The sequence below is a fragment of the Populus alba genome, chromosome 14 (genome assembly GCF_005239225.2).
Source record: "Populus alba chromosome 14, ASM523922v2, whole genome shotgun sequence".
Lineage (NCBI taxonomy): Eukaryota > Viridiplantae > Streptophyta > Magnoliopsida > Malpighiales > Salicaceae > Populus > Populus alba.
This window is the reverse complement of record NC_133297.1, coordinates 17548650-17566733: the sequence shown is the minus strand read 5'-3', so window position 1 is coordinate 17566733 and position 18084 is coordinate 17548650. Positions and strand designations below refer to the sequence as shown.

General features: G+C 31.0%; 2 protein-coding genes across 6 annotated transcripts in view; one reads left to right on the top strand and one right to left on the bottom strand.

Annotated features, from left to right (window-relative positions):
• Nucleotides 1–648: 648 nt before the first annotated feature.
• LOC118063426 (ent-kaurenoic acid oxidase 1-like) lies at nt 649–8035 on the top strand. 5 transcript variants are annotated; one of them, XM_035077452.2, is made up of 11 exons: nt 668–896; nt 1100–1138; nt 1388–1462; nt 4884–5162; nt 5968–6445; nt 6559–6825; nt 6919–7008; nt 7106–7184; nt 7290–7396; nt 7477–7598; nt 7687–8035. In XM_035077452.2, exons 4-11 carry the CDS (start codon nt 4930–4932, stop codon nt 7790–7792), a joined length of 1482 nt encoding a protein of 493 aa, XP_034933343.1. In that variant the 5' UTR covers nt 668–896; nt 1100–1138; nt 1388–1462; nt 4884–4929; the 3' UTR covers nt 7793–8035. The 5 variants fall into 5 exon arrangements, with proteins under 5 accessions (XP_034933340.1, XP_073260796.1, XP_034933341.1 ...); XM_035077449.2 differs by having other exon boundaries at nt 649–800; nt 7290–7598; XM_073404695.1 differs by lacking the exon at nt 4884–5162 and having other exon boundaries at nt 651–800.
• A 9057-nt stretch (nt 8036–17092) lies between these two features.
• LOC118063425 (3-hydroxyisobutyryl-CoA hydrolase 1) overlaps nt 17093–18084 on the bottom strand; it is a 52364-nt gene continuing 51372 nt past the window's right edge. The window contains exons 13-14 of the mRNA XM_073404698.1: nt 17508–17549; nt 17093–17364 (exon numbers count right to left, since the gene is read on the bottom strand). Coding sequence (XP_073260799.1) covers nt 17296–17364; nt 17508–17549 — 111 coding nt within the window. The 3' untranslated portion in view covers nt 17093–17295. The remainder of the gene's footprint in view (nt 17365–17507; nt 17550–18084) is intronic.

Below are 18084 nucleotides of genomic sequence, written 5' to 3'. Positions count from 1 at the left end.
TCCAAAATTTAATGATAAAATATAGTAATGAATATATTCATCAAATGAAATACATGAACAAAACAATGATTAAAGCATCATTTAATTGTTTTTTAGACTACAATGCATAATTAAATAGTTTCATGGAATTATAAAAATTAAATTAATTACTATTTGGATAATATATTCTGGTATTTAATGAATAATTAATTTCATTTTTTTTTCACAAGCATGCCCTACCTGATTTTTTTTTTAACCTTTAATATTTATTTTTTATTAAAAAAATTAATTTTATCTTTTATTATTTATTTGATTTTGAATTATTTTTAACATTATATATCATGTAACTCATTAAAAAATAGAATTGATCTTAATAAATATAACTCTTCTATATATATATATATATATATCTAAATGATAAATTAACTCGTATTAATTTAATAAATTACTATATTAATACTAAAAAGTTTACCTTACAAGTTTTTATATTTATTTAGTCCAGCCAGCAGAAACGGGAGTAGAGTAGACTAGCATGAGATAACTAGGAATGTATTACACGCGCGATTATTTGTAAACTCCATGCATGTGGTGTTGTTGACCCTCCATTGTGATAATTAATTACACGAAGGAATAATCCTAAAAAGAAAGGACAAATCAGAAATTAAAAAGGGGATGAAGATAGAGTTAGGAAAGCTAGAAAAGAAATAAAATAAGTGAAGTGAGAGAGGATGAAGAGAAAGGAGATGAGGATGACGAGAGGGCGAAGGAAAAGTAGTAGACAAGATGACAAAGGTTAAAGGCATATGCCTGCAATCTTTCTTGTAAGTTTAATTACCAAAACCACTACGTTGTCTATATAAAGCTCTAATAAACACCAGTACCGACACACTGGTTCTCTCTTCACACAAGCAAAACTGGTTCTCTTTTCATCTTAGCCTTTTCATTTTCATCGATTAATTTTGAAGTTGTTTTGTTTCTTATCAAGAGTTGGCTTTTTTTGTTTTTATTTCAATGAATCCACATTCTTTTGTTTGAAGTTAAGGGATTTTTTAAAGATGATTTTTTAAATTTCTTATCGTAATTATGGTTGATTTTTCTTTTTATTTTTTTTTTAATCCAGGAGTTGAAGACAGAAAAAAGAGAAGGAAGGCTAAGTCGGGTGAGAAAAACTATCGATTTTATTTTTTCATCTTCTAGGTCTCTTTGAATTAATAGAAAATGAAATCTTTGAATCTATTAATATTAAATATATTATTTTTTGGGTTTTTGTTTATTTGGAGTGAAGTGAAAGTTTGCTAGGATCTATTTCTTGAAATTTACATATGGGTATTTGTAGTGGTGATGCTTTTTTAATTAATTCATAATTTATTTAGTAATTGTTTTTAAATTTCTCCTTTATAAATTGCAGTTTAGAGTCTATAGGGTCATATATATATATGCTACAAAGAAGCTTGAGAAATTAGAGATGCTTTGTTGAGGCCAGGTATGTGATTTTGTTAAGCTTTTCCTGACAATTTTATTGGATTTCTTTTTCATTATATGCTTATTTCCAATTTGCATCTAAATGTTCAAGTTAAACATTTGAAAGTAGAAATGATTTACAAATTATTTTAGATTGAAGTTCAATTCGACGGATAAGCTAGAGTTTGAGCATATCTATGAATACAATTTTGAATAGACTTTGAAATATGATTTTGAATCTTTCTAGGGAGTGATTTTTTTTTTTTTTTTTTTATCATTCCCAATTTTAATTTCTTTTTAGTTTTCATGGATTGTTTTTGGGATGATAATGAAGATGATGTGAAAAACAATTATTAATGTGATTGTCAATTATAACCTTAATTTAATCTTCTTTGATTCTAATTACTATTAATTTATTTATTGGTTTTTTCTCCTTTTTTGTCTTTTATATGTCTTTTGGTTATTGTACCCATCATTATTTTACAATGAACCATTCAAGATTAAATTATTGCATTATCCAATGGCTCTTAATCAATCATTTTTAAAAGTTTTTTTTCTTCCATAAGTGGTTGGTATTCAGGTGGGAGTATTCATATTGTTGAAATATTTGACTCAGTCTGGTACTATTTCTATATTATAAGAGTGTAGTGCTTCGGGTATTTTCATCGGAGTGAACAAATTTCATATATTCCATGAAAAATATTTATTATATCCTCATCTTGCTTTTCATAAGAAACTGTATACAAATTCTTGGATTGGATAAGAGGAAAAGACTTTAAATTCAAAAGTTCTTGAGATTCTGACCTTATACTTTAACAATCTATTCTTTGAAGCTATTAAATATGTAGACAGCTATTAAATATGTTGAGATTTCTATTAAATATGCGTTGTCAAATTGTATTGTTCTTTCTAAGATTAAAAGTATATGTAACTAACCATAAAATATCAAAATGGTGGAGATATGATGACTTTACTGATATGCATGAACATGTTAGCGGAAAATGAGGCCAAGTTTTTTTGTTAGAGAAACCATCTTGGCTATTGAATCTATCCATAAACATAGTTAATGAAATAAATAAAAAGACATAGGCTTTGACTATTTCTTTTCATACATGTTAGGTTTTTTTTTTTGGTTATTTCAATGGTTTGCTTTTCATTTTCTTCTTTTTATGCCTTTAAATATGGAATTAAGAAGAAAAGAGTGATAAAATTAGTTGCCTTTCTGGCATTATTTTTAAAGGATTAAAATTTCTTTATTGAGACGGGGGGTTGCTAGATATTTTCTAATTTGCACAATAGCCTTGCTTTTATTTTTTAATCGATATTTTTTAACAATAAAATTCGACTATAGCATGTTTTGTCAAATGCAGTTTTACAAGTAATAATCTAGATCTCAACTCTACTGATTGCCATTGCATATTTGGTTCATTTTTGTTTACCTTTTCATTTTTCTTTTACCTTCAGTCCACTATAATTTACTTTAAATCAACTATAGCACCCTGCTCTTTTTTTTTCTCCAGTCTTGGGTGTTGAGATAACCATATTTCATATGCTATCTCACTACCAAGTTTTGTGTAGGCTTCTAACTTATTACAACACATTTTGTCTAGCTTTAATTGGTTGAAGTCAACTCGCATTCCTTAGACTTAATTATCACTTGGCAACTAACTTGCCTAGCTTTCTTTTTCTTTAATCAAGTTGATGTAATCTATATGGTTATTTATGGCAAACTTTTCCAACATTTCCATACCACTTTAGCTAGATCAATCACTTTGATGGATTATGGCTTCTCAAGTTTATGCTTCACCATAACTTTTTTCTGGCACAATTTATCCATTGCTTCTGCTGGTTCAGGACTGTGGTGACAGTTTCTCTTGCTCAAAATCTTTCAAGTCTTAATAAGTAATTTAGGCCTTTCTAAGAAATTTCCATTTATCTTAGAGAGAAAATGATCTTGCAATAAGCAAACTCCTTTTGATACAATGCATGGTATAGGATATGTAACAAAGTATAACCATGATTGCAATTATATTTGTTTCCAAGTTGAATTTTCATTTCTAATATTATAAGAAAACATTCTATAGACTTGCTTTATTTGCAATTCTATATGTTTTTGCAAGCTCTATGCTACTTTGGATTAGTATTATTTAAAAATAATTTATCTATTAAGTCAACTATATTTTTTTATGTCTCCAGCTAGCTGTTCCTCTGCTTTTAGTTTGGTGGCATTAGGTTTTTGGATTTTGGTTGAATATCAAATGACAACTTTGTTTGTATTTAAATTGTGTTTTATGGTTTCTTTGCTCTATTATGCAGTGAGAAATTAATAGAATGCATGGTGAAATCTCTATTTTGATTTGTTGAAGAACTGTTTTTAAGCATTAATGAATCAGAGGATCAACATGCTCTTATACTTTTGGTGTCATCGATGATTTAATTTCATTTCCATTTCTTTTTGTATACCATAGAATTAATTATATTTGTTTTGTGATGACATACATTGAAATCTTTTACCCTTGAGATCTTTTCAAATAAATATAAAGCTTCTAATTTTTTTGTTCAAACCTTTTATTTTAGTTGCTTACTTGATGATTCATTTTTCATTTACAGTACATGTAGCCATAAACGAGCATGCTATACATGCACTGGATATTGCTACTTTTGCTAAAACTCACTTCCTTTAACAGTATTCGACTTGACTCTTGCTAGCACTGTTATATCCAACTTTTTTTTAATTTATTGAGCACTTTTTTGTTCTATAATCATTGGATAACAAATATGTTTAATTAAATATATTATTGCTTAACCACTGCATTCATTGTCTTTTAATGAAACTAGATCCTACTTGCATGCTGGGAAAGTTCTTCATTTTCCCTTTGCTATATGATTTAGGTTTTATGAATTTATAATTGGCAAGAAAGCTATAACAAGATTGCCCGCAGCAGCATGCAAGTATTCCAACTAGAAAAAAAAAAAAAAACTAAAAGAGGTCAGGTTTTTACTGTAGACAGTGAGTGGTCCTTTCAATTTATGTTTTGTGGATTCGAGCAGTATTTCTCACAATAATTATGTGGTCCTTTCAATTTCAATTTCTCTTCTTTTCTAACTTTTCGCTAGTTGTAGCGTGAAGTTACAAGAAAAGATTTTTTCTCTTCTTTTGAAGTCTAGAAACATGCATGGATAAACACGATAATTTTTCACCTTTTTCTCTTCCCTTCAATGCAGAACAATTTTTGCATTTCTTTCTTCTCTTTTCTTATTATTTTAAGCTGTTTTTTTTTTTTTCATATACCTACACATATGCCCGTGACTGTAGTGTTGTTTCTGTATATATATATATACACCTAGTATTACCCCTGCATCTTCAAACAGAATTCTCATAGAAAGTGACTAAGAGGGATGTATGTCTGAGAGTAGTCTCTTGTATCAAATTCTTTTATCAGGTGGCCCCTCTATCCAGTTCCTTGTTTCAAATTAAGCTAGTTAGCTATGGAGTCGGGATCCATCTGGGTGGTCCTAGCAGTCATATTTGGTGGATTAGGGGTTGGGAAATGGATTCTAAAGAAAGTGAATTGGTGGTTGTATGAAGCCGAATTGGGTGAAAAGCAGTACTCACTACCTCCAGGGGATTTGGGCTGGCCTTTCATTGGCAATATGTGGTCCTTTCACAGAGCTTTCAAATCCAGCGATCCTGATTCTTTCATGCGCACCTTCATCAACAAGTATACTGCTAATTTCTCTCTCTACATCTCTCTTTTTCCTTTTTATGTACATACATATATCATGGCATTTCCGGTCTTCTGACTTTCCTCTAGGCATGATGCCATTCCATCATTCTTCTTTGTTTCCAGGGGAAGTGGCAATTCGGTACAATAAATAAATAATTTATTTATTTGCATACAACATCATCTAGGGTGATCTTTGGTTTTGTTTTTGAATAATATTCATTTTGTTTAGCCTTTACTTATCCTATCTACCACAAATCCCTTTGATCTTGTTATTAAAGCAAATCTTAATTAATATAGAGAATATTTAAAGTATTGTACTGTAGTATTTTAAACCAAGGAAGACAGAGCTTGTGAAATATGTACCCTATAGTATTTGTTCTTTAATAATTCTTTCTGGGTCAATAATAATTTCAGATGAATGGTCCTAATCCTGCTAACTGTTCCAATTATTACATCACATGATACTCCAAATCTTAAGCATGTGGATGTGTTTCGAAGATTTCCTTGCCCTTTCACACCTTGATTAGTATCCTTGAAATTTTGACTGTTTTCTACTTTTTTATGTTATCTCTCTAAGGAAAAGAAAAGTGGTTTTTCTATCTTGGCTTTGGTTGCCATTCTTAGGGGTGTTATATGTGTACATTGGTGCATGGTAAATGAAGTTACATAGTTGAATTGCTCTATTGTTGCTCGAATCATATCTTTAATATCAGTGGTACTTTGGCTTATGAGAAGAAATTGTTTTACTATAATTAATTAATGATATATTACTCAATTGAATGGAAACAATATGATACAGATATGGACATAATGGAATCTACAAGGCCTTCATGTTCGGGAACCCAAGTGTATTCGTAACAACACCTGAAGCATGCAGAAAAGTATTAAGTAACGATGATGCATTTAAGCCTGGATGGCCAATTTCCACACTAAAGCTTGTCGGAAGGAAATCCTTCATTGGTATTTCTTACGAAGAGCACAAACGCCTTCGTCGCCTAACGTCCGCTCCTGTCAATGGTCACGAAGCATTGTCTATTTACATTCCATATATAGAAGAAAATGTGATAGCTATGTTGGAAAAATGGACCATAATGGGGAAGATCGAGTTCTTGACTCAAATGAGAAAACTTACCTTCAGAATAATCATGTATATATTTCTTAGCTCTGAGAGTGAGGTGGTCATGGAGGCTTTGGAAAAGGATTACACCACTCTTAATTATGGAGTCAGAGCCATGGCGATCAATCTTCCTGGATTTGCTTACTATAAAGCATTGAAGGTTGATCTCACTTTTCTTGATTACTACTCTTATTCTTTACTCATCTAACTTTAGCCTTGTTTAATTCCTGCTGTAAATAGGGGATTAAATTAATGAATTTTTATTAATTCCAGGCTCGTAAAAGACTTGTCACTATATTCCAATCTATAGTGGATGAGCGTAGAAATTTAAGGAAGAATGGTGCTCTTAACGCAAAGAAGAAAGATATGATGGACTCTCTGTTGGGTGTTGAAGATGAAAATGGTAGGAAATTGACTGATGAAGAAATCATAGATGTAATTTTGATGTACTTGAATGCAGGCCATGAATCCTCTGGCCATATCACAACATGGGCTACTATTTTCCTCCAGGAACATCCAGAATTTCTCCAAAAAGCTAAGGTATGTACCATAATTCCATTAATTATAAGACACATACCATTTTTTCATTGAAAGTATGTCCGTGCATTGATCCATCACTTGGTTTCATTTTAGGAAGAGCAAGAACAGATTGTAAAAAGAAGGCCGCCAGCACAAAAGGGATTGTCACTTAAGGAAGTTCGAGAAATGGATTATCTTTCCAAGGTACAATTTATCAGTAGCTTGTCATGATTTTATGTTTAGCTTGGTGCAAATCAATTAAGTTCATAACTACACATTTTAATTTCATAATTTGTTGCAGGTGATTGATGAAACTCTTCGTTTGATCACATTCTCGCTTACTGTTTTTCGAGAAGCAAAAACAGATTTCAATATAAATGGTTAGTTGCTAAAAGATCTTCTCCCTAGGGGAGTTAGTCTAAAATTTCACATTTTTGATAGACCTATTGTTCGTTCGCTGATGGATATAATGTCATGATCTTCAGGATACATCATTCCAAAGGGTTGGAAAGTTCTAGTTTGGTTCAGGACAATTCATTTGGATCCAGAAATCTATCCAAATCCAAAGAAATTTAATCCTTCAAGATGGGATGTAAGTCAATCAGCTCTTGCAGTGGTTACTATATATTATATTTTGCGGATCACCATATATATTAACATCCTTAATTGTAGAATTACACCCCCAAACCAGGGACTTTCCTTCCTTTCGGAGCTGGAAGCAGGCTGTGCCCTGGAAATGATCTTGCCAAGCTTGAAATATCTATTTTTCTGCATTATTTTCTTCTTGATTATAGGTGAATCTCTCTGTTAATATTTATGAACGATCCTGCATTATTTTCTCCTAGATACATTATTGTATACTATATGTATTTGATGTTACAGGCTCGAACGTGAAAATCCTAAATGTCGTTGGATGTTCCTCCCTCATACAAGACCAACAGACAATTGTATGGCTAGAATCAAGAAAGTTTCATCCACATCTGTATAAGAAGCAAGAGAGAGGGCATGCATTTATAGATGGATACGTTGTTAAAAGTAGATAAGCTTTTTTTGTGCTGCTCCATTCCATACATATATATTAAGAGGAAATCTACAAAGACTCCTAATTCCACTCTTCATGCACTCACAATTATCTTTTTTTTTTTTTCACTTAATTTTTTTGAAGTTTTTTTATCGATTTAATTCTTCAATATTGTTATTATGTTAAATTAGATTGTATAATTTATTTTTATTTATGTTTTATAAAGTTATTATGATATTAAAAAAAAAATCTTGATATCAAGTTAGAGCTAGATTGTGCCAAAAAAAATTGATTTTCTTGTTTGCAACAACCAACAATAGTTTGTCTTGTGTTTTCTAGGAAAAAAAAAATAGTTAGATTATCTATGCTACATTGTAAGTATTCATAAAGAACATTAATGAATGGTAGTGAAAAAACATCTTCTAAGATTGAAGCAACTTTTGTTAATTCTAAAATAAGGTTTATATTTTGATTGACATGATTAGAAGGTAAAATATATAAAGCAGTAATGCATGCTGCTGGAGCATATCAACAGACCCAACTATTAAAACATGATGACAAAAACCTTAGGGTTCTATAAATGGAAATGAACAAGTGCTTCCAATTTTTTTTTATACAAAAATGAGGAAAAAAATGTGGCCCTTGTAGCAGCTGCATCAACATGCATGTTGCTATAAGCCTAGCAATTTTGCATGATAGAAAAGGTGAATGTCATGGTCCTTTGAAATTTTGCAAAGCCAATACTGTCATATTGGTGGTTATTTTATAAATTATCATAGTTTAGAAAAACTATGACATAAATATGATCCATTTTATCTAGAAAGGTTTCAGGCAGTGATGACATGGAAAAATATACAATAACATGTAATCCATTAATTGAAAACTTAAAGCTTGATTAATCTGTGAAAGATAACTGTAAAATTGTTTCAAAATCAAAGCCAATAAAAAATAAGCATAACATGTTAGCTGTTTCAATTTGCCATAAAACATTAGTCATTAGTAAGTATATGTATGTGAATATGGATAGTAGTATCAATGCAACACAACAATAATAATCACATGATAGCATGTATTGGTTTAGGTTTTCAAGATTATCACACAAAAGTATTATCTTGCTAAGACAAAACAACTGAAAATGACAACTATTGGAAATTAAATATAAGTATATTTTTTTTCCAATCTCAATTTATTCCGAGGAATGTGTGGTTGTTTTTTGGGTGGAAGATAGTTGAAATAAGATAAAGTGCATTGTAACAGTATGTTAAGAATAGTTGCCTTTACAGTTTTTTCTAAGCATTGTTTTACAATGTTAAAAAAAGAAATGTAATAGTGCAGGAGAGGAGTATAATGATTTGTGATAGTTGTAATTTGTTTTTGTTGAACTATTATAAATATAACAACAAATGACAAGAATGAATATAAAGCAAATGACATTTCATCTTAATAAAACAAAAAATTGTGAAGACATTTGTCTTTGTTTTTTTTTGTTATCGGATCAATGATCCTTTGTTTTTGCTAAGTGACAAACCATTATTAGCTTGAGGTTATTCTTTGTTAAACAATCATCATCATACTTAACCTCTAGTATAGCATATAAGGTAGGAACAATACCTTTGTTTTGGTTGAATCATTGGTCCTTTGTTTTTTCGAGGGTTACTAGCCAACTAACTTGCTTATGCCTGGATAGCTGTACTCAATGGTTTTCTTAGTTGTGAAATGTTGTAAAGGACATTTCAAGCTATATTGGCATTAGAATAATTTACGAGGGACAATTAAAATGTGTAGAGCAGCCAAGAATTAATTAAAATGTTGTTTTAGTTTGGAGTGGAAGAGAGACAAACCTTTGTTGAACATCATCAAAATCAAAGTGAAGTTTTCTCTTTGTTCCAATAACCAAACCAACGTTGTGCGCCTTTTACAACCCAGGTGGAGTGACTGTCAATGGCATACTTGTGAGGTTGGATTGTTGCACGATATTTGATGGAGTAAGAGGGTTGGACAAGACAATTGATATATCAGAAACTACACTAACATTTGATGTTTCAGGTTGTTCTTATTGCATGTCAACTTGCTTAACTCTTACATTATTGAATACATTTGTTACAACAATCTCACAACAGTTTGTAGTTGGTCGAAATGCTCCGAATTGCAATTGAAAAATATATGGTATGTTTGGCTTGCTTGCTATAGGTGGTGCAATAACTAAGTGGTCACTGAAGCCCCTATCATCGTAAACATAGTGATGTGTTGATGATCTAAAAATGTTTTCGCAACTTTACCAACCATGAGAAAGTTTGTAACATATTTTTCATTAATGACAACACAATCAAGGTGAAACCTATATAAGTTGTAAAAAAAGGTGTATGAAAGTTAATACATTAGAAAAATATGCCATTATATGTTCATGGATCATAAAGTTTTGTATTTTTAAAAAATTTACCATGGCATAAGAAAAGATGTTATTGCATCATGATCCATGCAAACTCAATTCTTTGCAGTGTCACCAAGTTTTTTGTTGCAATGAGCACAACTTGGATGCCCTCATCCATTAAAGATGTTAAAATCAATAATGGATACATGACATGTTAATCTTTAGTTATAGGGTAGGTAAAATAAATTTAATGCATGCTTTATATAAAAAGTAGCATGAATGAATATTTATGCATGATAAATGGTGCAAGAAGTTTAGCAAAAAAAAAAAAAAATGTAAAGAGGAAAGAATATTGATTAATACTTAAAAGTGCATTTTAATCAAGGTTTTATATCATCATTTTGCACTTGAAGTATCAATAACTCTTTCACTAGAACATGTTTTATAATAACAAATCTAATAATATAAGATACCTTTAGTTTATGGTAAATGTTGATTTTAAATGTAGGCTTATCACATAAATCAAAGGATTGATTGATGAGTTTAACTACTGAAATTGAGAAGACAAAGAGAGGGCTAAGCTTAGAAAAAGAGATGCTGATTCAATTCAAATTGGAACACTGTTCAGTCATTGGGTCATATCTGAAGCTGTAGATCTTGGATTTCAATATGGTTTATATGGCTAGAAAGCTAAGACATAGGCCTAAAACATTCATGAGAGTCCAAGACTCAATTCTGCCGTTTGGAAGTCAAAATCTTAGCATCAAAAGAGAAGTTTGAATCTATCATGCAGCCCAGACACTGTTCAGTATTAAACACATATCTCGAGTTCTAAAAGTCCAAATGACCTCATTCTTGTTTGGTTGGAAAGCTGAGACAATATCTAGAACTTTTATGAAGACTATCTGTTCAAATTATGATGTTAACAATGGTGTTTTCTGCAGACAAGAAGATAAGGATTGTTACCAAGTCAAAAGGTGTCTACCTACTCAACAATTAGTCATCAAATCAATAGTTCTGAATTTTGGCCTATAAAAGGAGGCATTTGCCATGCATTTAGGCTTCTTGGTTGTTCAAATCACGATCTTTCTCTTGCTCTCTTTCTTTGTATTTTGTAATGTTCAAGTTTTATTCCATGTTATATTTTTCTTAATCTCTTGTTTATGCTTTTCATTTCCTCTACTATATTTATATAATTATGGTCCTATTTTGTTTATCTATGTTTCTCTTTTTCATTATGTTTAGCTAAGTTTATTATGCCAAAGTGAAAAGGTTTCACTAATGGTATTGGATAAATATAATATAAACTCAATATGGACTTCAATGCTTATATCCTAAACAACTTGCTATTAACATGTCTTATAATTTTTATCTTATTAATTCTTAATACATTACTTGTTAAATGGTTAATCTAGATTTGTGTTGTATAACACGTGGTACAACAAATGCTTGGCACTTTCATAGCCAACCGTATGGTCCAACCTACACATGTGCTATGAAAGGAACTTGATTTGTTGGTAACATAAGTTAGCATCATGAATTCCTGACAATATTTAAAATTTTGGTGTTATTTAAATAAGATAATTAATATGATCATGTTAACAATTTATTATAAGCTATTAATGACAAATCATCCGATTGAAATCTCCTTTATGTGTGGTTTCCAATTGAGTAAGAAAAAAAGTTTATATTACATTTATTTTTAATACCATTAGTGGATCCTCTAACCTTGACATTTATTTTTATCATTGTTTAATCCTCACATTAATCTCACATCTCAAATTCTCTTTAACTCATTATTATTATTATTATTTATAATTTATATAGTTCACTTCCCTATGGTTCGACCTCGGTCATGCCGGGTTATTTATTAGTTCGACATTCTCCTACATCTGAGATAAGACATCAATCTTTTTGATCGTGTCAAATATGAAAAAATATATTAAACCTTGTTCTTATATGGTTCATACAAAAGATTTCTCTAATTGTTTTTTTTATTCTCATTGTAAATCCATTAAACATCACTGCATGAGATTAAGTAAATAGAGAGGAACCGTTGGTTAAAAAAAAAAAAACTCTAACTTGAAGTGTGAAAATATATAAGTGAATAAAGAGAGATTGGGACCTAATGTGGGAAAAAAAGAGAGGAGAGGATTAGATTTAAAAGGCATGAACAAGTGAGGAATGAAAAAAAAAAATCCTACTAGCTTTTAAAAAAGAGAAGGAGCGGCAAAAAAGGAAAGAAGGAAGAAGAAGAGTCACTTACTTCTTCAACACTTGCTCTCAAGAACAAATAAAGAAAAACCTCATGCAATCAAAAATATGAGGGGGAAAAAGAAGGTTGAGTGAAGATTTAGACACTAAAAAAAAAACAAAGTAAGGGAGAAGAACAAGAAGAACTGGTGGCAACAAAGGAAGATAGGAAGAGAAATCAAAATATTTGAGGGAAAAGGGGTTTCAAAGAGTAGAAAACACAATTAGGACAAACCTAAAATCTTACTAGAGCAATTTCAAACATTTTGGATAAGTTTTATGCAAAAATAGTAGCCTTTAGATTGAGTTCTTGATGAATTTTTCTGTGTATGTTAAAGGTGAGAATGGAATGTGAAAAAGATATGGAGAAATGCTTGATAATGTTCTTAACTAAATTAAAGAACAGGAGACTAAGAAAGGTTTACAAGCCTTTGGCTAAACATGAATAAAGATGAGGGGAAAACATTCTTGAATACTAGTTATGCATGCATGTTGAAATAACAATGTAGAAATCCTACAAGAAATTATGATGTGCTCAGAATTTAGATATATAAACAAATCCTTGTTATACATACTCTTGTGAAACCTAACTTTTAAATAAATTATATTTCCATATGTGATTGTTGGTGTGAAAATGGAATTCTGTATGAAATAGTAACTGAAAAAAAGAAAAGAAATGCATGAAAACGATGGTTTATGCGCTGGAAATTTAGGTTGTGTTGTTAGTTAACTTGTGACCATGAATTGACCTAGATAAAGGCATAGTCTAGAGTATTTTCCCCATGAAAGTTGTAGAATTGAGTGTTAACTTTTAAATGGAACTGAAATCACCTAAATTGGGGTTGTAGAACTCTAGATATTGGTAGAAAACTGAAAACAAGTTAGATTGGAAAATTTTAGACACCATATGCATCGAACTTTGAACTGTGATTTTAGGTTTATAACTTAGAGAAATTGGGATAAATTAATGTCTTCAAGAAAGATGTGTGTCATTATGTTAAATTTCACAGGAAAAAGTCTTGATCCATTTGGAGTTATAGAACTCCAGATATGGAGTTGTAGAACTTATGACAAAGGTCGGGATATGCGTTACAGGACAGACCTGCGTACCATTGTATTTCGACAAATTTGAGTGTATAAATGGAAAAAATAAGTTGACCCTCTTCATCCCAAATATGTAATTGTGAATTAGCTTACTAAAGAAATAAACCTTGAAGGGAACCAAGTTCTACAACTCTAATAGGGGGAAGAAACACTAAACAATATTTTAGTGCACTACCATGTGTTTCTTGAATATAATGAGTTTGAGATGAAATTTAATAGAGGTGATTCTTGTATAAGGAATGAGTATGTAAACTCTTTAAAGCATATGCTAACAGGAAAATATTTGTACAATACAAGAGGAACATCTGGCACAAGGTCTTCCATCGGAGGAGCTCATGTGATCGGAGAAGCAAGTGAAATCTTGCCTATAATGAACTTAGTTAAATTTGAAATTCTAAATTCTTGACGAATTCTGGAGATCTAAAAGGTTATGGATGATGCATGAATGTTATATGAGCTTATGAAGAATTTGATTTGCTCTCACAAATAAGCAAAAACCAATGTTGAAATTTGTTTTCGGAATTGTGGAAACCATTGAATTTAGATTGCTTTCATATGAGCGAAATATATGTTAATGGGAAGATAAAGAAAGTTATTATACTTGATTGTCGATGAAAAGGAAATTAAAACTGCTTACTTGTTTTTTAAATTTTATAATCCATACATCATGACAAATTCGTGCTCTTATCAATGGATAAAAGGTGTACTTTTTTATATCAGTAATTGGTACAACCATGACCATGTATTAAAAAATTATAAGTCAAAAACAGAATCGAAAGACCATGTATATATATATATATATATATATATATATATAAAAGCAATAAATAGAGAATGCAAACATGGTAATGGTATATTAAATAGCATAAACATGCATGGAATGTGCTAAGAAAAATTGAAAACACAAACAATAGATAAATGCAGTGTTCAAATTTAAAACAAATGTAAGAGTCAATGATGGACTTAAGAAAGAGTGATTGAATGGACTTCATTAGGAAATAGATTTTGATTTGCATTTTCAGTGCTATTATATCAATCTCTTATGACCAAGTTAATAATATCTTTGTAAACAGTGTTCTTTACATAGTCAATAGGCTTCCTTTTATCATTGAATGTGATTATCTTATGTTTTTTTTTTTTTTCGATGTAACTCTTAAAGGCTACATATATAAAGTTAGCCATTAGTGAAAACTTGGTTTTTAAGAAAAACTCCAATAATTTTTAATGATTATCCTTGGATTTTGTTTATCATCATTTCATAGCATAGGCAAACATGAAACTATCCCCTCTTGATTGTGTATGCATATTTCCCATTGTTTATTGAGAATATAATTCTTGGAATGAACACACAGTTGCCAATATTAGAACCTATCAGTATTTGTGCTTCAATGACTTTCTACGCTAGTTGTGTAACTAAAAGCCTTGTTTCATTACACAAACCTGCTAACGAATTCAAATTATGTAATAACATGATTGGCATTTCTATTTTCAATGAGAGTTTATGTGAAGAAACACTACTAAATTCAAGTTGATTGATAAATTCAGTCAGGTACAATAAATCAGCATTTTCAGCATTACTTGATGATGTGTAGACACTATCATTGCTTAAATAAACATGCTTGTAAACTGGTGACATGTCAAGGATAAAACCATTAATCACATAAACTACAACATTTTTTGGTGTGACTATTGCTCTTTCTTGAAAATAGCCAGGATCCAAGTGATGGTTGTTGATGTGAGGGTAAATTGTATAAACTATAGATGCAATGAGGTTGAAATTTGTATCTAGAAGTAGTTATGCTGGTATCTTGATCAAGGATGCATAATAGTCATCTTCAAATGGGATGCCAGATATTTCTTCATCGCTAATCATAAGAATCCATTTGGCTAACAACTCTAGTTTTTTTTTCCTCAACATCACTTAGCCCATTTAATGAGAGTCGCATGTTTTCATTTAACATCAAAAGTTTAAATTATTTCCATAGTGATGAGTTGGTCAAAGAGGCATGGATGATATCTTCTTTTTTCCCTTCAAGAACAACCTGTAAGATTTGCCTAAAATCCCCACCTAACAAAACCAATTTTCCACCAAATGGTTGATTTTGAATGTATAGACCGTTGAATGTAAGCACATCACACACCGAACAATCCAATGCCTCAAAGTAACATTAATTATTCATTGAAGTTTCATTCCAAACAATAAAAGATGTCATTTCAAGGAGATGTGAAATGTTTGTGTTCTATTATCTCTCGCATAATGAGGTTTAAAAAATGGTGAGTGAAATCTTGAAGCGTGAATGCATTGTGCAATCACCTAGTAATAATAATGATATTATTCCAGATGAGGCAATTGCAAGGATAATTAAACCTTTAGACCGGATTTTACTTATTATTGTATCCATAAAAAAGTCTTTCCTGTTCCTCTATGCCCATGAACAAATATGAGAGCTTGCTTATTTTCCATGACAACTGCAACAACATATTCATTGACATTTTTCTGGTACTGGTTAAGCAATGAGAAAGCTATTAAATGTTAGGATCTAAGATCAACTACATCATAGTTAAGTTCCTCTCTTGGTAACTTGTTTCTTATTTCTACATGCAATCTTCCATCAGGCATTGGAAGCTTATGCTTTTTGAGAGCATTGAATAGCGAATGAAGTTCATAAAACACATAGTTTCTAAGCTCATCATCATACATTAAAAGATTTAGCATGTTCAAAGTTAATCTGAAGCGACATACAATATCATCATGCATGGATCTCAAGAACTAAATAGTAAAGATTAAATATATCTTTAACTTAAAGTAATTCAACTTAAACAAAATATTATGAAATTAAAATGCTTTAACACAAATATTTTAAATATAAAGCTAGGTCAATGTTATGAAAGCTAATAAGACCTAAAACATCTCCTGTTTTGCTCAAATTCCTACAAAGTATAAACTTGAAAAAAACAACATGAATATAAACCTTAAAATCTAGTTTTAAAAAATTAATATCATTGTTAATGAAAATAATAATAATAATTTTCAATATTATTATTGAAAATAGTAATGAAAAAGAATTTTTTATACTTGGATGGATTTAATTAATTAAATTGAATAAAGTTCTATTTGATTCAAGGGCTTTTCAAAACCGAAACGAAACATGTGAAATGAAACCAGAATATTCCAGATGGAATTTAGCTGAAAAATCCGGAACAGATCAAGATTTGAAATATGATTAAAATTGTTCTGTTTTTTGAATTAATATAAAATGTTTTGGTCATTCTAGACGAAATAAAACGAAATTGACAACCTTCATGATTTGGAAATGCTCAGTTCAATTTTTGGGATGACTTCACGGGGCCTTAAAGATGACTATTACAAGGTCATCCTCCTCTCAAAGTGGATGCAAACCAAATCCCAACTCATCACAATTCACATGACTCATTTCCTTACTATGTTTCAAAGGTCTACAACCCACCTGCGCCATGTAGGAAAATGCATGTACACATTATTTTGCTCGTTAATTATTCAAAGAAATAGTTGATTATGATTGTATTTGTTTATTTGATTATGTTCAATATTCATAAATGAACATCAGCCAACTCAAGCTCATGAACTACCTTCAAATTATCAAATAATACTCTCCTCGGAGATTGGACTTCACTGGCAGGTGGGAAGTGGTGATCAAAGCTTTGCATGTCATGTCCAGGCAAGTTGAAACGAGCAGGGAGCTTCAATTCTTCCCATTCTTCATCATCTACATTTTGAAAAGTATTCCTCGACCGCAGCATCACTGATGAGATCCAATTGAGAAGGTTCCCACTGAATAAACAAATGGGAAGACAGAAATTTTTATATCTCATCAGTGAAGAAGAAAACAAAATCTACATGTAGACTCTTAAAGGAAAGTTGTGGAGGTTTAAAGGATCTAAGATGCAGAGATAAAGAAAGAGAGCTTATTACACCTTTGGGTTCATATCCTTGTCCAACAGTATAGCTCTACAACCCTGCATTAGAAAGTTAGGTCATAGAGATAATTGCACATCCCCTGAGCTAGCTGCTACTGACAAATGTAGTCTGTCATGACACGACAAAACTTTCACACACATTGTTGATAAATTACACAGAATAAGATTGATGGATGTCAAATTTAAAAAACTCACCGATGCTAAGCACTTTTACCCTTCAAAAATGGTCGCTCAGAGTTTTCATCAATAATTGCTGAAATCCTTGCTGGATCACTGGAGTCTAAGGTGACCAATGCTTCTTCTAACAGAGGCAATTTCTGTCAATCAAGAAATACACCTTTTTAAAAAAAGCACTCTGCAAATTAAATAAGAAAACTTGAAAACCTACCATTTACATGTACTCTGAAACACTGGAATGCATATTAAGATATGGATATTTTTATCAAACACAACAAACTGGAAGAGAGAAAGAGCAAGTACAAGGGGAGGCAACCTTCGCGGATATCGCGAACCACTGCAGCAACATTGCCACCGGCACAAAAAGCTCTTCCATTTCCCTACAAAAAAAGAAAAG

What these genes read in the sequence shown, in the direction of transcription:
- LOC118063426 (XM_035077449.2), top strand. Translation starts at nt 4,930, where the DNA reads ATGGAGTCGGGATCCATCTGGGTGGTCCTAGCAGTCATATTTGGTGGA. An exon ending in ATGCGCACCTTCATCAACAA is followed by an intron (nt 5,163 to 5,967) that starts GTATACTGCTAA and finishes AATATGATACAG; the next exon opens with ATATGGACATAATGGAATCT. An exon ending in TATTTTCTTCTTGATTATAG is followed by an intron (nt 7,599 to 7,686) that starts GTGAATCTCTCT and finishes TTGATGTTACAG; the next exon opens with GCTCGAACGTGAAAATCCTA.